This window comes from Notolepis coatsorum (assembly GCF_963971535.1).
Source record: "Notolepis coatsorum genome assembly, chromosome: 2".
NCBI classification, from domain to species: domain Eukaryota; kingdom Metazoa; phylum Chordata; class Actinopteri; order Aulopiformes; family Paralepididae; genus Notolepis; species Notolepis coatsorum.
The window spans coordinates 195,354,064-195,378,827 of NC_140166.1; the positions used below are offsets into that span (position 1 = coordinate 195,354,064).

Here is a 24,764-nt window from a genome sequence, read left to right on the forward strand (position 1 = left end):
ACTGTTATTGTTGTTGGTGTTGTTATTGTTGTCATTGTTATTTGCTCACCTGCAGTTCAGCTGGCTCAGCAGCAGAGGGCAGTGGTGAAGTTCTACATTGTTATGATGATCCAGCTCCACAGAAGAGAGAGTGAGAGAAAGAGAGAGAGAGGGTGGGAACTGGGAAGGAATCAAAGTAGTGGATTTCTCACCTGTGTTCGCGCCTATGTGCGTGTGTGTGCTACTATAGCTGCCTCCAAGTCAGAGCCTGTCGTTCACACAACTGCCTGTAGCCACTAGTCTCTCTAAATAAACATACAACTTAATGCTGGAGCTGTTATCTACAATAGGATGGGAGAGAACGGAACAATTTAGTGTCTGGGCAAATGAAAGAGTGAGCCTGTGAACGATTCCTAGCCTGTGGCTTAACATTCCTACATTGCAGTCCTAAAGTATCTCAGTATTGAATGTTGAAAATATCATGCCCCAGATTATAATTTATTTATATAATCTAGTCTCAGGCCACTGACGCAGATTAAGCCCACTAGAATCTAGTAGAGAATTATTTAAATAGATTCCGGAGAAAGTTTGGGCAGCTGCTCTGTGTTGAACATTTGACTAATATAGTCATCAGTGGTACACCTGGCACACAGAGAGAGAGAGAGATGAACCTAGTGGCATTGTGCTCCGGCCCGGCTCATAAATATCCATTTTAACATGCAGCCATGGTGATCAATATGATTTAAGCAATAGAATAGGACTTAGGGAGTTAGCTTTACCTAATTGCCCTCACTGAAAAATGAGCTTGCATGGTTTTATTAGAACAAGGGGCTCGAAGAGGTAAGGCGGACAGAGGTTTGTGTGTGTGTGTGTGTGTGTGTGTGTGTGTGTGTGTGTGTGTGTGTGTGTGTGTGTGTGTGTGTGTGTGTGTGTGTGTGTGTGTGTGTGTGTGTGTGTGTGTGTGTGTGTGTGTGTGTGTGTGTGTGTGTGTGTGTGTGTGTGTGTGTGTGTGTGTGTGTGTGTGTGTGTGTGTGTGTGTGTGTGTGTGTGTTGTAGTAGTAGTAGTAGTGGGCTTGCTGATCAAGGGGCTGCTCTCGTTTTGTCCACTGCCTCCCATCAATCAAGCCTAAAGTGCCAGCTTCTGTAGTATGTCCCTGGTCTGTGCCTGAACCCCTTACACCACACACACACACACACACACACACACACACACACACACACACACACACACACACACACACACACACACACACACACACACACACACATCTACGGTCGGCTCCAGCTCGTTCTGTCAGCAGCTCTTGGGGGCCAGAGGCTCTTGAGTTCTGAATAGTGGTACATGATGTATTTGTTCTGACGCAGCAGCAGCTGTCTGAGCTAAAAAGAGGAGTAGCATGTTCTAGGAGACACGAGGGAGTTGTTCTGTTTATCTATAGTCTCACTCTTACACGAATGTACACACACGTACACGTGCGGATACTCACTCTTACATGCATGTACACACACAAACACATACATACTGTACATACATACATACACACGGATACTCACTCTTGCGCGCATGTACACACACACACACATACTGTACACACTTACGGATACTCACTCTTACACGCATGTACACACACACACACACACACACACACACACACATACGGATACTCACTCTTACACGTGTGCACACACACACACACACACACATACACACACACTTGTTCTCCTCTTACTCTTTCACATACATGGACATACACCTAGTGACCCACACCATCAACTAGTCAGTCATACTACATGTACACACAGATCATCTTGTCTGTTTGTTGCAATACCATCTGAACTGTTGTGTTTACTCTGTGTGTGTGTGTGTGTTTTGCAGGAGACTGAACTGTGTGTGTGTTTACAGGATACTGAACTCAACTGTGTGTGTGTGTGTGCGCGTGTGTGTTTGCAGGGCCGGGCTCTGCTGCACTGGGCCTGTGACAGAGGACACAAGGAGCTGGTATCTTTACTACTGCAGAACAAAGCTGATATCAACAGTCAGGTGAGAGGCATATCACTATCTCTCTCTCTGTCTGTCTCTCTCTCTGTCTCTCTCCCTCTGTGACTCTTTCTCTCATTAGTCTAACCTTCTGTGCCTCACTGTATTTCTCTCTCTCTCTCTCCCCCTCTCTCCCCTCTCCCCTCCCCCTCCCCTACACGTGCACACCCACACACCTGTTCAGTCACCCAGTCCCAGTAGCAGGTAGGTTGACCACCAGGTCAGCAGTTGAGTTCTCCGGGTAGTTCTTGATGCCTCTCTCCGTCCCTCTCAGAAGGTCATCTTTAATTCACTTTGTGCCAAAGACAAATCCCCCAGGGTTAGCAGGTAGCTAGCTCGTCCCTTGTTTAGGCTCCCCAGGTTTAGTGGCAGCCAGGGCGGCTTTGGCTTTATTGGTAAGCTGGCTCAGCCGCGCATCGTAGAAATTAATACGGTGTCCGGCAGCACGGTATGGTCCAGTCGCCAGCCCGCTACACTGAGGCTTTAACTGTAGGGCCTGAATCAATTGGAAGTAATCAGGCAAATTGTTTTACATTATACAACCCACGTAATCAGGACATTTCGCAAATGACTTTTCTCTTTTGTGGTCATGCGTTGTCCCCTTTTGTTTTGTGTTGTCGGCTGGGCGAGGGTGGCGAACCCGCGGGGGGATGTTTTCTAAAGAAGAAACAGCGGGTTTAACCGTGAAACACTTAACGGGATGATATAGAGCTGTCCCGGGACGGGAACTGGATGCAGACATGATGTATAGACGGAGCAAGCTTCCAGAAGGCCCTTTTGGAAGATATGGCCTATTTTTCAGTCATGTATCAATCGCTAAAATATAAATTCATCTAATGATGTGTCAGGAATTGTCACCGGTCAAAGAAAGAGGCATAAATCCTTACCCAGGTAATAATCCTACAGGATGGTTGGAATCTCAATAGGCTCTGTTTCTCTGTTCTCTCTCTCTCCTCACTTCCTTCTCGAAAGAATTGTTGTTTGTAAGGGGGTTAAAAACAGAGCTGCCTCTATGCCTGTACGTCACAGCCTGCCTCCTCTGCCCTATCAAATTAGTTTGAAGGAAAATGTGGCTATAACTATTTAAAATTGGGTGTATACAGAGTATCACTAATAACCAAAAATTCAGCGTGTCTGAACATTTGAGTTATGCAGTGATGTAGTTATCAGAAAAATAAACGGATTATAGTTCTGTGTCTTTTCTGCCTAAGAAAACCATAACTGTATGGCTGCATTCATCATCGTTTCCATGGACACAGTGAATAAACAAGGCTGCACAGACGCTGTGAAATTTTATTATTTTACTTTTTTCTTTGGTTCTTATTTATAAAAGAGATGAAAAAACATGGGCGGAACAATAATATTATATTATTTATTCAATATGCTAAGGGAAATAATATGAGTACAGGTAGCACTGGTTACTTTACTTCCTGTTTGAGCAGAGATGTTTGACAGTGGAACGTTGTCCAACTTTCTGCGTAGAAGAATGTGCAGAAAGGTCACATTTGTACCCAATCCATGCACAGCCTCACAGGTATTCAAGAGGACCCCTTACTCTGCCTGTCTCACAGGTGTCTTAGGTGTTTAGCCGTGTGCCTGCGGGTAAATGTGAATATCAAGACAACCAGACCTGTAGAGCAGAATTACTGAGAGCAGATTTACGAGGTGGCATGGAGGTGGCCGAGAGAAAATACAGCTGACTAAATCATACCATACTGTCTCACTGCCAAATTACCCCACTGTATACAGCTCACCTAGCAATATACCGCTCATTAGATTGTACATTAGCAATGCTGTTTTGCATCTATGAAGCTTTAGAGGCAACTATTTATATAAAGAAGACAAACAACATGTTTGATATTTGTTGTATATTTCTGTCTTTGATGTGGAAAGAAGGGTCTGGGCATTTTGTATGTGGATGAAATGAAGAGTGGAGGGGATGCATGCAGGCTATCAGAGGGCCTAGTAATCTCCACTGACCTCTACCAACTGCTAAGCGACTGGTAAATAAAGATCAAACATGATTTATGCTTAATTTGTTGATTAAAATGGGGAGGAGGACTTAGGAGGCGGGGAAAAAAACAACAAAGTATTATTTTATGCTCAGCATGGAGAGGAAAAGTCGTTTGAAATTAATCAACTGATTGTTTTAGTGAATTGTTCCCAAACCCTGGTAACCTGCATTAGGGGGCCGTTTGATAGTTAATCCTGGATCAGGAGAGGGAGGGTTGGGGACTACAATAGGTAGCTGTGTGTGTTTGAATACCCAGATCAGACTCCACCACCTGTCTCAACAGTAGGGCAGCTTCCAGCTCGGGCCACATATGGACCCCCTACCCATCTTCTCGCTGCTCCCTCGGTCACCCAGGGGAAGTGGGGCAGTGCTTTGTGTGTGTGTGTGTGTGTGTGGGAACAGTCGAAGTTCAAAAAGCATCACTTAATGTAATGATGTAAATTAATTCAGGCTTGATGGCGACTGGCCTTATTTCCTGTGTGCTAGAATGTATTTAATCACATTAGCTCGGCATGGGATTAAGTTTCTGTTTTCAATATATTTTGATGGCATTCCATCATATAGGGATCATATGGGTCTCAGCCCAGCGGAGAATCAGAAGATGGAGCCATTGAGGATCCAAAGGAATCAGCTTTTTTGGAAGAATTTAAAGAGCCCATATTATGGCCATTTACCCATTTAATATAAAACATTTTGTGGTCTGTTTATAAGCATTTGCATGTTTTTATGGTCGACACTTACAGCTGTACAGGTTGTGTGTGCAGCAAGTCAGACTGACTCGGCCTCAAACAGAAGGTTTTGGCTTCTGTCTCTTTAAATGCAAATGAGCTGCTGCTCCTCTGTGCTGCGGCACTTCCTGGTTCACGAAATTCAGATCAAACTGTAAATGTAGGTATTCCAGATCAGATCCAACAATTGCATATCCTATTTCCCGCCTAAAATGTTGTCAGAAACATATTTTAGTAAACTGTTGGAAAAAAAGAAAGAAAAGGAGTCGGACCAAAGTATATTGTTTACTAAAGGTAAGACGTTCTAGATGCACCTCCAGCTATATAACACACTAAAGGTAAGACGTTCTACCTACACCTCCAGCTATATAACACACTAAAGGTAAGACATTCTACCTGCACCTCCAGCTACTGTATATAACACACTAAAGGTAAGACGTTCTACCTACACCTCCAGCTACTGTATATAACACACTAAAGGTAAGACGTCCTACCTGCACCTCGAGAACCGCTAAACAGATTTTGTTACCTGAAAGGGCAATCGACAGGCAACAAATAGGGCTTTAATTCTATCTATATATTGAAATGCACACCCGAGCCACTAGAGGTCGGCAAAGTGGCATCGCGAATTGTCCACATGTGGGCCCTTGGATGTTAAGAGGTTAATGTTTAAAAGAAAAATGTTAACCAAGAGTAAAGACCATAACCCTATCAAAAACAGTAGTCACAGTGTATATTTTCATTTTTACCGATGTTTTATATGATTTATCGGAAATACGAATTTATCAAAAAATGCTAATTATCGTAAAACCGCAAGGAAATGACTAAATCCAGATTCAATCCTGCCATTGGAAAGTGGAGCATTTTCCCTATCCATAGATGTATGATTTGACCATAATAAGGTCAAGTTCAAGGTCAAATATGAATTCATAATTCAAATCGATTATAATTTATTACTGTATCTACAAATCCTTCTTCTTCTTCTTCTTCTTATTTGGATTTCCGGCAGTGTAGACGCATCATGGCGTATTACTGCCCTCCGCAATTCTTTTGATGGGCTCTTCTTCTTCTTCTTCTTCTTCTTTTCCCGCAGTCTACTGGAACCTGTCATCCCCTACATTATCTATCTCTCTCTCTCTCTGGCTTGGTTGTGCTCTCTCTCTCTCTCTGGCTTGGTTGTGCTCTCTCTCTCTCTCTGGCTTGGTTGTGCTCTCTCTCTCTCTGGCTTGGTTGTGCTCTCTCTCTCTCTCTCTCTCTATATATATCTCTATCTGGCTTGGTTGTGCTCTCTCTCTCTCTGGCTGGGGTGTGCTCTCTCTCTCTATGGCTTGGTTGTGCTCTCTCTCTCTGGCTTGGTTGTGCTCTCTCTCTCTCTCTCTCTCTCTCTCTCTCTCTCTCTGGCTTGGCTCTCTCTCTCTGGCTTGGTTGTGCTCTCTCTCTCTCTGGCTAGGGTGTGCCTCTTTCTCTCTCTCTTCTCTTTCTCTCTCTCTAGCTTCCAATCTCTCTCTCTCTCTCTATCTCTCTCTCTCTCGCATCCATGTCTGTTGGCGCTGGCTCTCTCATCCATGTCTGTTGGCTCTGGGCTCTCTCATCCATGTCTGTTGGCTCTGGGCTCTCTCATCCATGTCTGTTGGCGCTGGCTCTCTCATCCATGTCTGTTGGCTCTGGGCTCTCTCATCCATGTCTGTTGGCTCTGGGCTCTCTCATCCATGTCTGTTGGCTCTGGGCTCTCTCATCCATGTCTGTGTCTCCTTCTCTGCTCCTCTTGTCTGTCTCCTTCTTCTCTGCTCCTCTTGTCATACAATCACAATACAAACATCATCTCCTCTCTTGGAGGGCCCCCCCAAGAGGGGGAACCCTTCTGTTTAATCATCTTCCCTTTATTCATTTGCTTAGATCTTTTGTACACATGATCTCAATAAGGTGGTGAATGAGCTCAGTGAGCATTTTCTCGTACCCCGCAGATTTAACATGGTATTATTCACCGTCAAAGATGCAAAAATAAATCATAATTTATATTCTCCTTTTCTTCATTACAATTTACTCAAGCCTAGTAACAGACACAATATTTCTGACACTGGAAATACATACCCCCAGGTCCCTAGATGTTCCTAGATACCAAGAACATGCTAAATGACCTTGCAGAAGTGGAGCAATCTTCCATTTACTTAGGCATGTACCTTTAGGCGAAATATTCCTACAGCTTAACAGGATAACACACTAAAGGTAAGACGTTCTACCTGCACCTCCAGCTATATAACACACTAAAGGTAAGACGTTCTACCTGCACCTCCAGCTATATAACACACTAAAGGTAAGACGTTCTACCTGCACCTCCAGCTATATAACACACTAAAGGTAAGACGTTCTACCTGCACCTCCAGCTATATAACACACTAAAGGTAAGACGTTCTACCTACACCTCCAGCTATATAACACACTAAAGGTAAGACGTTCTACCTGCACCTCCAGCTATATAACACACTAAAGGTAAGACGTTCTACCTGCACCTCCAGCTATATAACACACTAAAGGTAAGACGTTCTACCTGCACCTCCAGCTATATAACACACTAAAGGTAAGATGTTCTACCTGCACCTCCAGCTATATAACACACTAAAGGTAAGACGTTCTACCTACACCTCCAGCTATATAACACACTAAAGGTAAGACGTTCTACCTACACCTCCAGCTATATAACACACTAAAGGTAAGACGTTCTACCTACACCTCCAGCTATATAACACACTAAAGGTAAGACGTTCTACCTGCACCTCCAGCTATATAACACACTAAAGGTAAGACGTTCTACCTACACCTCCAGCTATATAACACACTAAAGGTAAGACGTTCTACCTGCACCTCCAGCTATATAACACACTAAAGGCAAGATGTTCTACATGGTCCTCCAGCTATATAACACACTAAAGGTAAGACGTTTTACCTGCACCTCCAGCTATATAACACACTAAAGGCAAGACGTTCTACATGGTCCTCCAGCTATATAACACACTAAAGGTAAGACGTTCTACATGGTCCTCCAGCTATATAACACACTAAAGGTAAGACGTTCTACATGGTCCTCCAGCTATATAACACACTAAAGGTAAGACGTTCTACCTGCACCTCCAGCTATATAACACACTAAAGGTAAGACGTTCTACATGGTCCTCCAGCTATATAACACACTAAAGGTAAGACGTCCTACCTGCACCTCCAGCTATATAACACACTAAAGGTAAGGCACAAAATGGCCTCCTTAAGTTGGAATTCTTTAGTGTAATTAAAAGCCGCAGTGTGTGTCATGACCTGGCCTGAGGCATGTGATTGTGTGTGTCCTCTTCCCCTGTGGTCACTCAGTGTCCAGACAGTGTAATCCCACGCCAGCAGCTGAAAGCCCCTTCCCACTTAACACACAACTTTTCCTTTTCCAGGTGGAAATGCCAAACTATCTCGCTGCCCTTCCGTCTGGGTGATTAGCGTCAAACTAACAAGCGGCAGTGTGGTCATAGAAATAGGCATTTCTAGAGAGGACATGCCCATTCATGACAACCGGAGCTGAATGGGAGGGGCTCGTTGTCTGCTTTGGGGTTTCCTATTTCTACGAATGGTGATGAATGGCCTCGGTAGATGTGTACAACAGCGGACTTAAGAGTGAATACTGTGATGGTAAATGGAGACTGCGAGGGAGATTATGGTGTTAGGCGGCCAGGTGAGGTGGAGGTTAACACAACACCAACACAATGAGAGAAGCCCTGGGAAGAGGTGGAGGAGGCTTCATGTCTCCTTTCTCAGCATGCTTTCCCCTATAATAAGATATTACTGTATTGTCCCCGTAGGGAAATTGGTCTTGGACTTCGTACTGAGTTTTTCCAAGTCAAACACTCACTCAAACACAGTGTTTTGTCTTTTTCACAATAAAAGCATCATCATGCATAAAAAAAGCAACATCAGTAAACTTGCCCCTGTGTTTTCTGCCTGTCCCCCTCTCTCCTGTCGCTCTTCCTCTGTTCCAACGCTCTCTCTTTCTCTCTGTCGTCCCTGCCCCCTCCCTCTCCGCCCCCTCCCTCCTCTACTTTGTATTAAAACAACATGATCCATGAGGCCGGCAGGGCGACGCGCAGCACTGCTAACTCTAATTAATCCAGCGTGGCCGCGGCGGGCCCCAAGCGCTCCCAGTCTATCAGATAGAAATTCATAACTTAATTGAGGTCAGAGCCTCGAGTCGGCAGAACAAAAGTCTCCAGCCAGGACCAGCTAGATCAATAGTAATAAATATCTGACTGGGCGGCCTCGGCATGGTGGCTGCGCAACACACAACTAGTCTCGTACACACTATAAGAGTCTGTATGTGGCCTCAGGGAGCTCACTGGATCAGATTGTGTGTCTGTGTGTGTCCAGGTTTTGAAAGAATTATGTAAAAATAACACTGTTTAGTTATAGGGGGAAAAAGTAACCCACATAGTGGCGTATCTCCATAGACCTGTGGCCACTGTGGCCATTTTGATGTGTCATAGCAGGGTAAGCACAGGTGTAACCGATGACATTAATCCGTTCCATTTTGGTGTGCCAGATCCGTTCCAGTGAGCCAGCGTGCACAATACGAAACGAAAGCATAATTAATATTAATAGTTACACCCATAGATATATATAAACACTAGATGACTCACCCACGCTGCTGGCCAACGGAGACCGACGTTGCCACAAGGTGGCCATCTTGTTGCAGGGCAGCACGCCCACTCATAACATGAATGTCTATAGTGCATGTACTATTGAAATAACCATAGCTTGCAAAATCTTCAACCGTTTGGTTTGTTAAAAACGTCAGAGATGTAGTTATCATACTGGATACTTATAATGGACTTTCATATATAATGATAAATAAAAACATTTAATAAAAATGATTCCAAGCAATAATCATAGCCACGTTAACACTTTCCGTGCCAGCCGTGCCAGTCCTAGATACCCCGTTAAGTGCCAACGCTCTATTCAATGACAGACATAAACTATATCTTAAATTATGGCTATGTGTCTAATACGACCGTCGCTTATCAATGGCTTGTTTGCAGTCAACATTGTCGAAACGGATTGTTTTTTAATCGGTTCATTTCCGTTTTATACCATTTCGTTTTTTTGAATCGCGCTTTACTGTAATACACAAAACACGTTGTAATTTTTCGGCCTATTTATGAATCGTTTTCAAATAAACGCTAGATTATCGATAGTATATGTGTACTTATGCACGCTATAGAAGCGGGCTGAAAAATCGATTATCTTATTTCCTGATGAGCACGTACACTCACAGCCATAGGTGAAAACAGCTCTGATTATCCAAAGACTGGTCAAATAGATTCCTTACCTCAGATCAGATGTTCTCCAAAAAGATTATTCCAATTCCTGATCGCCATTCCAAATATTGATCGCGTTTATTGATCCAACGCTGGGTGGTCGAAAGACATATTCCATGCTGTTCTGATTAGGGCTGTCTTAAATACTTCGAAGCTTCAAAGCTTCGTTCGATGGCACAAGCTTCGAACATTAAAAAAAAAATCGAAGTTTAAAAAAAAACATAATTTTTTTTTCACATCTTTTTTTTTTCAATTTTTTTTTTTCTTTCAATTTTTTACTTCGGTGTGTGTGTGTGTGCATAGGGCCATTGGGTGGGGCCGGGGGACAAATACACTGGAGGAAAGTAACCCAGCTCAGCACTGCCCAAATTATATTATATGACTATTGCCTGTTTGAAGGATATCATCCTCAAACACATATACACCACCTACACGCCTATTCTCAGTCCTTGCCCCACAATGGTGGAATGAACTACCCACCCCAGTTAGGACAGCCGAATCCCGTCCAATCTTTCGCTGTCGACTAAAGACGCACTTCTTCAACCATTATCTGAAATAAAATAAAATAAATCTAACCCTAACTAACCTTACTGTCATGCACTTGTCCTAATAAACTAACCTACACTGTAGCACTCAACACTTTGATGAACATTGTTGCTCAGCTGATAGAGTTGTATCCTTCCTGATGACCTGTCGTACAGAACTTGTAAGTCGCTTTGGATAAAAGCGTCAGCTAAATGACTAAATGTAAATGTGAATGTAAATGCCTTGTAGAATTCCACACATAAGAAAGAAAGATACTGTGATGAATAAACAAAATAGGAAATAAAATGTAGAAATGCATGCAATACATAAATAAATATGAATCTCCATATATGAAATAGAACATTTAGATAAGGTGCTACTGAGATGTTTTGGTGAGTTCTTTGTTTTTTGTGGAAGTAGCCCTTCTTAAAAATGCATGAACATTCACTGATAATTGGTCTGTAGTGGAGTCTACAAGGTCTACATTGCCGGACCATGTAGAATCCGGACCTTGTAGACTGACATAATTCTGTGCATAGTTTAGTCTACACAGGCCATATTTCAAATAATCTAAATCTTACTTCATTCATCTTAAACATTCTTGATTTGGGGGATTGGTAGTTCCCATGAAATCTGAAGTTGTTCTAACGACAACAGCGATCCACCTTGAATTAAATCACACAGCCGTGTTGGCTGCGTCACAGTCACGAAAGGGGCTACTTAATTCATTAATCTTATCCACTTTATTTATAGAGCACATTTAAAAACAACAAAGTTTACCAAAGTGCTGTACAAGTCCCACAACATAAGACAAAAACTAAAAATATTAAAAAAAAAATATATAAATAAATATAAATATAAAAAAAACGAATTAAAATTGAAGCTCGGCCCCGAAGCTTCGATTGCCAAAAAAAAATTCGAAGGTCAGCCCTGACTGCAATAGGCTCGGATTACATGCCTGACAAGTAAAATGTGGAATCCGGACTCCTTTTCCCCCACCCATTTCATTCAGTCCAATCCAATGGGGTGCAATACCATCCGGAGAAACGATAGGGGGCGGTATTTTCCCTGTTCGAGCTCAGACAGATCCCCACTGTAACGTGAGGCTAGATTGATGAAAAATTTATTGAAATTGATAATAAAAAAACGATTAAAAACGAGATTTCTCGTCGGTTGGCACTCAACCGTTGGCATGAACTAACGAGAAATCTCATCGCTGGCACTCAAAGTGTTAATAGCATTTGTAATAAACCAAACCGTTTGTAAATACGTCAAGATTTCAGCGAGTTAAGAGTATTTTTGTTCGGGCAGATCATTCACCTTAACACTTTGGGTGCCACGCGTATCACTTATCTTTACCCCTAGAATGCCAGCTTTATAGTTGTTTCCGCTGTCGTTTCACTATGTTTGCGAAGCTGTGTGTGTGTTCTGTATTATAGCTGTGGAGACATGGTGTGGCTCATTTTGACAAACATTACATTACACTACATAGTAGTGCAACATGGGAATAATAGTTTGTTTCCACACGCTGTAGTTTGTAGTTTATTACACGCTAAACATCGCGCATTTCCAAGATAATCCAGTATTTTTTCATAGATCGTGAGATTAAACGCGTTATGTACAATAAGCCCAAACTGTTCTGGCTGATCCCCTGAAACCCCAAATACTCCTAAATCAAAGGTATATGACATAAAAGTATATATGTACCTTCACAAAATCATCAAGGGGGGGGGGGGGGGTCGTTTTAACTAAAAACTGTGATTGTGTTTGCCAACCATGTTTTTTGTCCGGTGAAACAGAACTGTAATCGCAAAAATTCTGTAAAATAGACATAGAATGTACCTTACCTTAGCCAGAAGGTATTCCAAGAAGAATAATTCCAAGTGATCGCATCGTCATCGCGATTAACCGTGTATATGTCTATACTCGTGTATACGGGAAATAGGCTTCAGGCAAAAAAATCTCGAGGCGATCGCTCTGTCTCCGAGGAGGAGGGGCCCTTGCAACAAAAAAATAAATAAAAGAGAATAGGTGTATCCACACCAAGCTATTCCAGTTCAGACACGGACGATACTGCCACCTGGTGATAGACGATCGGCATTGCAGTTCTAGTGTGTGGGGATGTGCCAAAATGATGCAGATCGCTCCTGGCAAGTCTGTAGAGCGGGGATCAAAGTAAAAAGATCAGACGATCCAAAAACGTAATATCTCGTTTTTGGCACTCAACGCTTGTCGAGCAAAAACGTAATATCTCGTTTTTGGCACAGAAAGTATAACAGAATAGTCCATCGAAGCAAGATGGCCGCCCGTGAACCGCTGGAGACTCCGCCTTGAGCCATCTAGTGTTTATATATATCTATGGTTACACCTGTGTTTACCTTGCTCCAACACGTCAAAATGGCCACTGTGAAAAAGGTCTATTACTCTGCTGAGAAATATTTTTATCTTTTCCGAGAGAGAGAGAGAGAGAGAGAGAGAGAGAGAGAGAGAGAGAGAGAGAGAGAGAGAGAGAGAGAGAGAGAGAGAGAGAGAGAGAGAGAGAGAGAGAGAGAGAGAGAGAGAGAGAGAGAGAGAGAGAGAGAGAGAGAGAGAGAGAGAGAGAGAGAGAGAGAGAGAGAGAGAGAGAGAGAGAGAGGAGAGAGAGAGAGAAGAGAGAGAGAGAGAGAGAGAATATGGTGTGGGGTTCTCTACATGTATGACTGTAGGTTTGATTTGTGAATGAATGAATGAATGAAAACTTTATTTAACAGATTGCAGAATGGGTACAATACAGTACGGCTCAATACATACAATGTAAGGGGATGTGGACTGAGAAGACGTTTGTCTTGTTTCAGGTCACCCCATTTCAATTCATTGATAGTCTTTATGACATACACAACATACATGACATTTATGGCATAGGGGACATATAGGTATTTAGTACTGATACATTTGTGACATAGGCGGTATTTCAAATATACAGTACTGTTACCCCTAGATCCTGACAGAGTATATACATATGATGGGGAGGGGACTGTACATTAGGAGGGGGTGGGTGGGTGGGAGGGAAATATACATACGGCGGGGAGGGAATATATACATGCGGTGGGGAGGAGACTGTCTATTAGGAGGTGGTGGGGGTTTTGGGCATTTACGGTGGCCAGTTTCGAATTGCAGCCTCCCGTAGGTGCTCTTTAAGGGCGGTTTTGAATGTGGGCAGGGATTCACATTCCTTTACAGCTTTGGGTAGGGCGTTCCACATTGTTGTGGCATAATTGCGAAACGTGTTTAGTCCCTTGTTTGAGCCGAATCTGGGTTTAACATGATTTGTTGAGCTTCCTCTGGTGTAGTGGTTGTGGTATTCACTGACCTTTGGGAAGTATTTTGACATGTACATGGGCACCCCGGTCGTATAGTGTATCTTGTAGACCAGGCCCATTGCAAGTTGCTGTACTCTGTCGTCTACTCTAAGCCATCCTAGTTGGCAAAGTGGGCAGGGGTGAGGTGGGTTCTGGGGTTCAGGTCAAGTAGTAGTCTGACCAGTTTGTTTTGTGATGTTTGTAATTTTGTTTTAAGCGCCTTTGAGGTGCTTTGGTACCATGAGGTGATGTCATACTTCTCCTCTCAAGGAATAAACTCATTGATTTGATATTGATGCAAGCTGAGGTGGGTGGGATGGAGGGTTCTAACTGAGAGCTTAGTGTAAGTGGCATCTATATGGTAATTGCTAGTGAAATATATTGTTTTTGTAGTTGCATCCAATCACTTGAGTGTGTAGTTGTGTGTCTTGTGAATTGATGCAAATAGTTTACACTGAATTTAGGCAAAATGTGTCTTTTAAAGTAGGGATGCATTGATATATTGAAGACAATTGTTATTGGCCGATACAGGCTTTAAAAAGCACATTTGGTATTGGTCACCTGACTGATACTGGATTTTTGAGGCCAATACCAATATTTGTATTTATTACAAATGTATTACAAAGTATTTATTGATATATTGGCTGATACTCTAGCATTGTTGTTGTGACTTTCACAATATCAGACAGACCCACCACAAATGTATTCTAATTAATATGATTAACCGACAAGGTTATAGGGTTGGTTATCAAGAACCGGCTCCAAATTGAACAGTTCTAATGTCCAAGAACAGTGGATTTGATAAACAACAATACTGCATGGAACATAAACATTGCTGCTGATACTAAATATAATATCACTGTTTACATGGTGGCATGAGCAAAGCATGTAATAACTTACTTATTTACGTGTATTTACTGGACTGTGGCTCACCACAGCAAACGCTAAAAAGTTTGGCAAAAAAGATGAAGATGCATAGTATTCAACACCTGTTGGTAGGGTTGCCAACTTTCTCACTACCAAATAAGGGACAAAGGGTGGCCTGAATAATATTTGGGGGGGGGGGGGGGGGGGGTTGCTGTGGTGTCACTTTACCTGTTTAACAGTCTCTCTCAGTCAGTTGTACTGTATGTGCCTTGCACACTCTAACTGTCTGAACTGAACAGTGGGCTTGTCGGTGCAGAATTCCTTGCTTATACAGTATGACTCATATGAGCAGTTCTCAAAGTTCAGCAACGTTACAGCAAACACAATAATTTGATAGGAATATGCAAGGAAACACATGTCTGTGAATAAACAACAGATCTCTCTCAAAGTTCTTGTTCCTTCCTTTTATAGACAGTCGCTTAAAATCAGCAACATTACAGCAAGCACAATCATTTGATAGGAATACGCAAGGAAACACATATCTGTGAAATAAACAACTTTTGGAAGATCCATCTTGATACGTTTTGTTTCCTGGAGGCACATGGCCAGCCAAAGGTACTATGTGTGAAAGTATTCTACACATGGACCAAACAGCGCTGTCCATGGTTCTGGAACATCTCTTGTTTACTGCACAATGTTGTTTTTTAATTTTTTATTCTATTATATGTTGTACCACTGTATTGCACATCGTTGCGGGCAAGACCACCCGCATTTCATTGTATACCTGTATGCCGTGACAATTAAAACTCTTGACTTTACTTGTCCTCTCCTCCCCTCTCCACTCCCCTCCCCTTCTCTTTTCTCATCTTCTCTTCTCTCCTCTCCTTCCTTCCATATTTCAGAGAATTTCAATATACGAGAGAAGGGAAGTCCCGTATGGGACAAATCAATTTAGCCCAAGGTACGGGATGTCCCGGCTAATCGGAGACAGTTGCCAAATCGTCACACTTCTGTCACTAGAGGCAAAAGTACAAATAGGTGCAATTTCAGTGTCTTTTTTCCGTTCAATATTTCCATTGACTTAAAGTAATGTAAAATTGGACATTAAAAAGTAGCTGAAATTGAAATCTGTACTTTAGTTAGTAGGAAAGACAAAAATAACCAGTTAAAGGGGAACACCACTGATTTTCAACATTAAAATATGTATCTTAATTACCTTCAGGGAAGTACTAATAATACTATGATGATACATTGATAGTTAATTTGGCACACCTCCTCTCACTGCACTGCAAAGTCAATGGGAATTTAGAATCCAAGACGTGAGCTGTGCGATTTGACTTCCAACTGAGACCTCATTTGAGTGTCTCCAACTGAATGAGTCACTGGAATCCCAAGTGTTAACTGTTTTACAAAAGAAAGTGGAGCAGTGTCTACCTTGAATGTCTGTCTTTGCAATTATTTCATTTCAATTGTCTGTAAAGAAAACCGTGTGTGGTTCCATTCAGATATCTTGAGGTGAGAGGTCAAGAGAGGTCAAGGGACATCTTTGAAAATGGCCATGCCCATAAAAATGTAGCTTGGATGTGGAGCAATATCGCCCCCCTTTCCCGGTGATCTCTCTCTCTCTCTCTCCCTCTCCCTCTCCCTCTCCCTCTCCCTCTCCCTCTCTCTCTCTCTCTCTCTCTCTCTCTCTCTCTCTCTCTCTCTCTCTCTCTCTCTCTCTCTCTCTCTCCCTCTCCCTCTCCCTCTCCCTCTCCCTCTCCCTCTCCCTCTCCCTCTCCCTCTCCCTCTCCCTCTCCCTCTCCCTCTCCCTCTCCCTCTCTCTCTCCCTCTCTCCCTCTTGGCATTAAAACGTATAGATTTATTTTTCAAAGTGCCAATATTATGACAAGGGGGTACATTTAGACAAGTCCGCAGGCGGTATGGAGAAAAGGAGTCTTTGCTACAGGAACGGCTTGTGAGCTCGGTGAGTGGACTTCAGGTCAGGAACTTTAAAAATTCAAGTCAAAGTCTATTAGATGCATTTTAGTCTATTAGATGTATTAGATACAGAAAAGTAATCAAATAAATACATTTTACGAGTAAGTAATCTTGTCTTAGTCAGAAGTAAGGAGGCCAGTAAACATGACCATCTTCAAAGTTCTATAATAATAAAGTATATAAATCTCATTCATGCCGCAGAAACTCTATAGATATCTATAGCAAATTACTTGAACTTGCTTAGAAAACACAACACATAACCGTGTCTGTCTTTGTGCTGTTCACAAACGCTTGCCGAATCGACCATATTTCCCTAATGACAATTCCTAATGAGTCTTCCAATTCATTTTATTGACTGCATTTGAAGAGCCCTGTCAGTCCATTTCAATAAGATGCATAAAGAATGGTGTGGTGTGTGTGGTTGTGTGGGGGGTAATGACATAGAAACAAAAGAAAAACATGTTGTGCTGGTGCTCCTACATTTTCAGCAGGTAGCACCAGTGCTACTATTGAATAAAGTTAGTCTGGTTCCCTGTCATAATATGATACCAGTTATCCTCACGCTAGCTTAAAAAAATCCCACTAGAGCCCATAAAAGATGTCTAATCAACTACCAATATTTGGCCGATATTCTAATTTTGTATGTTGCTCCATACAAGTGAACTACAGAATACAGAATAACACTGACAAGGACAGTTGTTGAATAAAAACATTTATTCAGTTAATTTCTCCTTGGATTCACATTGTGTCCTTTATTTGTTCTGGGGAAAATTGTAATCCTACCACCACTCTGACCTCTGAATATAGGCAAGTCTAAATGGCTTACCATAACCCGTATTTGTACTGAACAATCAGAGGCCCCCGAACAATCGGTATCCATGTCGACAGAGGAAAAATCAAATATCATATTTCATATATCATCAGTGAATCCCTCATTTAAAGCAGTATATTTAACTTATGTTGAAATTTTTTCACTTAACCAACTCACAGTGTTCATAAACAGTCCATCCATATTGTAGCTGAACAAGGAATATATCGTTAACACTGGTGTTCAAGCTTTTTTTCTGGTCATTATTTGTAGCCACAAAATGACTCCTTGAAAAGAATGTGGCTGGACACAGACAAAAGTTGGCCCACATCGACATACAGTAGCTCATGTGATATGTGTGTATGTGATAGATATGATTTTACTCTTGTGTTTTTAAAGTGGGACTGACTACAGTTACCTGAAAGTGGAGAATCTAATATATATGGTTCACTGGTGTGAACATGTACATATAAGATTATAGAGGCATTAGTACTAGAATGTGCAGATGTTCTACCTAATAAAACAACCATGGCTATCCTTGACTAGAAATTCAAGAAATTCTTGGTTGCTGAATTGTTATAGGATTCTGTCAACTAATGAAATCTATTTATTTAATCAACATATATATTCCTGCAAATACTTACTTTTTTTTCTTTCTTTTTTTTTACCTTAAATCTAGTGCTTATTAAAGACAAAAGCATATTTGTTAATATTACTGTGATGATTTTGCAGGAAATTAATCATTCAGCAGCCATGAAATTAAAACAAGAAACAAACAAACAAACAAAAAAACTATAAGAATGTTGACTAAGACACCATTGAAGGATTAGTGAACTAATGGACTGAGACGGCACTTAAACATACCTGTCATTAGTTCTATGTGTTCTAGTTCTAGTTCTAGTTATGTCTGAAACCAAGCCCAGGGTATCAGAGTATGGCCAGCATGCTGAGCTGAACCCTCTCATCTTTGTCCTCTACTCTGGTGTCAAATACTTGTGTGATTAAACTGGTAAATAGACACAACATACACACAATGCGTGTGCCCACATGCACACACACAGTACACACAACACACACACACACACACACACACGAGGGACAACAGCGGCTGATTGAAATTCCATGGCAGAGGCATTATTACACGTTCGTATCCCTCCCCTTTCCCAGCACTGCCTCCTATAACTAATGGCTCGGTCAGCCCAGTCATAACAAATATCCTACAGTATTCCTCATAATGGTGTGTGTGTGTGTGTGTGTGTGTGTGTGTGTGTGTGTGTGTGTGTGTGTGTGTGTGTGTGTGTGTGTGTGTGTGTGTGTGTGTGTGTGTGTGTGTGTGTGTGTGTGTGTGTGTGTGTGTGTGTGTGTGTGTGTGTGTGTGTGTGTGTGTGTGTGTGTGTGTGTGTGTGTGTGTGTGTGTGTGTGTGTGTGTGTGTGTCACCCTAGTGTTTATGGGGTGTTTGAGATGAATACGTTGGCAAGAGAGGAGGAGGGGGGTAGGGAAGAGAGAGAGGGAGGAAAAAGCTTGAAGGAAAAAAATAAATTAAAAAAGATGGAACATACTATAGTAGTGTGTGTGTGTGTGTGTGCATTTACCTGTGTATGCGTGCGTGTGTATGTCTTGCAGCATGAGGAGGTGGCAGGCTTCCCGTATGGCTGGTATAGATGTGGGCAGGGTGGCACAGCTACAGCAGGCTGGTATAGATGTGGGCAGGGTGGCACAGCTACAGCAGGCTGGTATAGATGTGGGCAGGGTGGCACAGCTACAGCAGGCTGGTATAGATGTGGGCAGGGTGGCACAGCTACAGCAGGCTGGTATAGATGTGGGCAGGGTGGCACAGCTACAGCAGGCTGGTCACACACTCTGGGCTCCGTGCCACATATTAATACTGGTCTGTAAGATGCTTCCCACCACTCACTGGCACTGCACACATTAATACAGATATTTAAGAAAGCCAGACCCAGCTTCCTCTTTTTAATAGGCACAGCGACAGCCAACTGTAATTTATTGCTCTCTCTTCGTCTGTATGTATGTGTGTGTGTAATTATGACTGTGTATGCAGCTGTTAATGTGCATACGTGTGTGGTGGAGGCACATATTTCATTTTAATTGAATAGCCACTGTGTTTTCTGTTTGCTTTTTGGTCTTTTAGTAGAGATGGAGCAGGGCTTGGGAACCTGACGTCAGGCAGAGAGCTGCTGTCTGTAGTGGATCACTGCAGGTGAACCTGACGTCAGGCAGAGAGCTGCTGTCTGTAGTGGATCACTGCAGGTGAACCTGACGTCAGGCAGAGAGCTGCTGTCTGTAGTGGATCACTGCAGGTGAACCTGACGTCAGGCAGAGAGCTGCTGTCTGTAGTGGATCACTGCAGGTGAACCTGACGTCAGGCAGAGAGCTGCTGTCTGTAGTGGATCACTGCAGGTGAACCTGACGTCAGCCAGAGAGCTGCTGTCTGTAGTGGATCACTGCAGGTGAACCTGACGTCAGGCAGAGAGCTGCTGTCTGTAGTGGATCACTGCAGGTGAACCTGACGTCAGGCAGAGAGCTGCTGTCTGTAGTGGATCACTGCAGGTGAACCTGACGTCAGGCAGAGAGCTGCTGTTTGTAGTGGATCACTGCAGGTGAACCTGACGTCAGGCAGAGAGCTGCTGTCTGTAGTGGATCACTGCAGGTGAACCTGACGTCAGGCAGAGAGCTGCTGTCTGTAGTGGATCACTGAGGTGAACCTGACCTCAGGCAGAGAGCTGCTGTTTGTAGTGGATCACTGCAGGTGAACCTGACCTCAGGCAGAGAGCTGCTGTCTGTAGTGGATCACTGCAGGTGAACCTGACGTCAGCCAGAGAGCTGCTGTTTGTAGTGGATCACTGTCTGCAGGTGAACCTGACGTCAGGCAGAGAGCTGCTGTCTGTAGTGGATCACTGCAGGTGAACCTGACGTCAGGCAGAGAGCTGCTGTCTGTAGTGGATCACTGCAGGTGAACCTGACGTCAGGCAGAGAGCTGCTGTCTGTAGTGGATCACTGCAGGTGAACCTGACGTCAGGCAGAGAGCTGCTGTCTGTAGTGGATCACTGCAGGTGAACCTGGCGTCAGGCAGAGAGCTGCTGTCTGTAGTGGATCACTGCAGGTGAACCTGACGTCAGGCAGAGAGCTGCTGTCTGTAGTGGATCACTGCAGGTGAACCTGACGTCAGGCAGAGAGCTGCTGTCTGTAGTGGATCACTGCAGGTGAACCTGACGTCAGGCAGAGAGCTGCTGTCTGTAGTGGATCACTGCAGGTGAACCTGACCTCAGGCAGAGAGCTGCTGTCTGTAGTGGATCACTGCAGGTGAACCTGACCTCAGGCAGAGAGCTGCTGTCTGTAGTGGATCACTGCAGGTGAACCTGACGTCAGGCAGAGAGCTGCTGTTTCTAGTGGATCACTGTCTGCAGGTGGACCTGACGTCAGGCAGAGAGCTGCTGTCTGTAGTGGATCACTGCAGGTGAACCTGACCTCAGGCAGAGAGCTGCTGTCTGTAGTGGATCACTGCAGGTGAACCTGACCTCAGGCAGAGAGCTGCTGTCTGTAGTGGATCACTGCAGGTGAACCTGACGTCAGGCAGAGAGCTGCTGTTTCTAGTGGATCACTGTCTGCAGGTGAACCTGACGTCAGGCAGAGAGCTGCTGTCTGTAGTGGATCACTGCAGGTGACTGTAATGTGTTGACAGGCAGTGGTTTGGACGTCATGTGTGAAAAGCCACCACAAGAAACGTCACGACCAGCAAAAACCTAGACCCTTCTTTATTCTCCCTTCCTAAGTTTTTGTGCCGTTTTAGTGATTTCTCAAAACGCACATTAATGTAAGTGACCCACTAAAGATGGCGAGCAGCGTCCGTAGCAATGCATCTGACTTCCAAACCACTTCCTGACAAGTCTAACAGAAAGCTATTTGGGTACGAGTCCTTGTTATAGAACACGCACTCACAGAGACAAAAGGCCTTTGAGTCGCTGTCCATAACACCTGCCAAAGTGCTGTAAGCAGAGGTTATAAAGATGATATTCAGTGTGTTGTGTACATTAGAGCTTGGCGTGATGAAATGCAAGCTGCTGGCCTGCCGTGTTAAAAGGTCCAATCGGACCTGGTTCTAGATATGACTCTGTAATATGAGCACTTAGAAAAGCAGCAGCTACTTGACAGTAATAGTCCGGTCTAAAGAGCCATTCCAGCAGGTAACAGTCCCTCTTAGACATCATCAGCTGTTGTTTCTTCCTTATGGGCCTCTCACTGAGCGCTGCCTACACTCAACTATTTGATTTCCATCGTTCTTAACCGTCCACATAAATTGTCGGGAGCATTAAAGCTGTCCTCGGCCGTTTCAGATGGAGAGAGGGGGGGAAAAGAACGAGAGAGTGAGAGTGAGAGATGGGGGGAGAGAGAGAGAGAGAGAGAGAGAGAGAATAAACAAAGTAAGTGTTTTTGCCTTCCGTCAGTCTGCGGCGGTACTCAGCTTTATGAGTCTCTCTCTGCCTCAGCCACAACCCCCCACTGCCTGCTCATTGATTTTCATATTACACTCTTTTATGTATTTATTTATTTCATATATTTATTTTTAAACATCATGGATGACCTGCGGGACGGGGGGGGACCCCCAGCGATGTTAATTCTCTGCCTCCTGCTCATCCTCTGACGGCTTAATGGAGGCTGAGGTGTCTGTCCCGCGGGAACGAGCTAGCATGGTGACGGGAGGCGTGGGGGTCGGGGGGTAGAGACGTACCTCCTGAGACTAAATTGGGGGCAGGGGGAGGAGGGGCGGGGTTGGAAATAGACAAAGACAAAGAGGACAAGATGTGAGAGGAGGGGAGCCTTTCTAGATGCTTTAGAAGCCTTTAAGGTCCAATAAAGTGTTCACTGTAGCAGAGCTGTCCTGGCTAGATGACCTGTGTTGGAGCTTGTGAAGTGTCGCAGGCAAGGTGTGCAGTGGACACGGGGGGGGAGGGGGGCAGCCCGGTCACCTGAAGGACGCTCCCGGGGGCTGGAGGGGGGTTAGTGTGGCGTCGGGCTAATTTGCCCGCAGGTGGCGGAGCTCACACGTGCTGAGTGGCAAGGTTAACTCTCCCTGCTCAGTCAGGGAAGGGACCCAGATTCAATTAGGACTGGCCCCTGTCTGCTGATCCTTTTAACACCGGGCCCTCCCTAGCACACACATAACATATGCCCGTACGTGCACGCACGCATGCACGCTCACACACACACACACACACACACACACACACACACACACACTTAAACACCTCAGTGTAAACACACACATAAATAGACGTTCACAAAGAGAGAATACGGGTACATCAGCACATCTGTCCTGTAAACAAAGTGCATTCTTATGCACAAACTTGTTCCTTTTGGACTTGAAACCAGACCAGTGGTATTGAATACAGTTTGGTTCAGCAGGGAGTTCAAGGTCTGTAGCGTTAGTACAGTACTATACCTAGTTTGATGAGGAGTTTAAAGAAAGGCTAGTACTATTCTGGTAATGGACAGTGTAGGACAGACTAGTAGTGTTCTGGTAATGAACAGTGCAGGACAGACTAGTAGTGTTCTGGTAATGGACAGTGTAGGACAGGCTAGTAGTGTTCTGGTAATGAACAGTGTAGGACAGGCTAGTAGTGTTCTGGTAATGAACAGTGCAGGACAGACTAGTAGTGTTCTGGTAATGGACAGTGTAGGACAGACTAGTAGTGTTCTGGTAATGGACAGTGTAGGACAGACTAGTAGTGTTCTGGTAATGGACAGTGTAGGACAGACTAGTAGTGTTCTGGTAATGGACAGTGTAGGACAGGCTAGTAGTGTTCTGGTAATGGACAGTGTAGGACATACTAGTAGTGTTCTGGTAATGAACAGTGTAGGACAGACTAGTAGTGTTCTGGTAATGGACAGTGTAGGACAGACTAGTAGTGTTCTGGTAATGAACAGTGTAGGACAGGCTAGTAGTGTTCTGGTAATGGACAGAGCAGGACAGGCTAGTAGTGTTCTGGTAATGAACAGTGTAGGACAGGCTAGTAGTGTTCTGGTAATGGACATTGCAGGACAGACTAGTAGTGTTCTGGTAATGAACAGTGTAGGACAGGCTAGTAGTGTTCTGGTAATGGACAGAGCAGGACAGGCTAGTAGTGTTCTGGTAATGAACAGTGTAGGACAGGCTAGTAGTGTTCTGGTAATGGACAGTGCAGGACAGACTAGTAGTGTTCTGGTAATGGACAGTGTAGGACAGGCTAGTAGTGTTCTGGTAATGGACAGTGTAGGACAGGCTAGTAGTGTTCTGGTAATGGACAGTGTAGGACAGGCTAGTAGTGTTCTGGTAATGGACAGTGTAGGACAGACTAGTAGTGTTCTGGTAATGGACAGTGTAGGACTGTCCTCTGTCTCCTCCAGCTCTCTGATCGGCTGCTGTCTGATTAATGGCACCTGCTCATCATAATGCTATCTGCTGTGATCTGCATATGAATGGCTCCCAGTCCGCTATCGATTCTTCCCCCCCCCCCCCCCCCCCCAGCAGCCACATCATCTCACTGCACAGCCTGGAGACCACGTTCTGTCTCTCTCCATCTCTCTCTGTCTGTCTCTCTTTCTCTGTCTGTCTCGCTCTCCGTCTCTCCCTGTCTCTCTGTCTCTCTCTGTCTGTCTCTCTTTCTCTGTCTGTCTCTCCCTCCATCTCTCTCTTTCTCTGTCTGTCTCTCTCTCTGTCTCTCTCTCCGTCTCTCCCTGTCTGTCTCTGTCCCTCTCTCTGTCTGTCTCTTTCTCTGTCTGTCTCTCCCTCCATCTCTTTCTTTCTCTGTCTGTCTCTCTCTCTGTCTCTCTTTCTGTCTCTCTTTATCTGTCTGTCTCTCCCCCATCTCTCTCTTTCTCTGTCTGTCTCTCCACCCCTCTTTGCCTTTCTCTCTTTCTCTGTCTGTCTCTCCCTCCATCTCTCTCTTTCTCTGTCTGTCTCTCTCTCTCTCTCTCTGTCGCTCTCTCTGTCTTTCTCTCTCTCACTGACTTCTGGCTCATGCTGTCTTTTGTGCTTTTTATCTATTTCCCCCCATACTCTCTCTCTCCTTCTCTCCTCTCTCTCTTTCCCCCTCTCCATCTCTCTCCCTCTCTCACTCCCCCTCCCTCTCTCCTCTCCCCT

At 44.0% G+C, this 24,764-nt stretch overlaps 1 protein-coding gene across 1 annotated transcript in view; it reads left to right on the forward strand.

Annotated features, from left to right (window-relative positions):
• acbd6 (acyl-CoA binding domain containing 6) overlaps positions 1-24,764 on the forward strand; it is an 81,112-nt gene that overhangs the window by 31,399 nt on the left and 24,949 nt on the right. Inside the window, exon 6 of the mRNA XM_084308000.1 lies at positions 1,931-2,020. Coding sequence (XP_084164126.1) covers positions 1,931-2,020 — 90 coding nt within the window. The remainder of the gene's footprint in view (positions 1-1,930; positions 2,021-24,764) is intronic.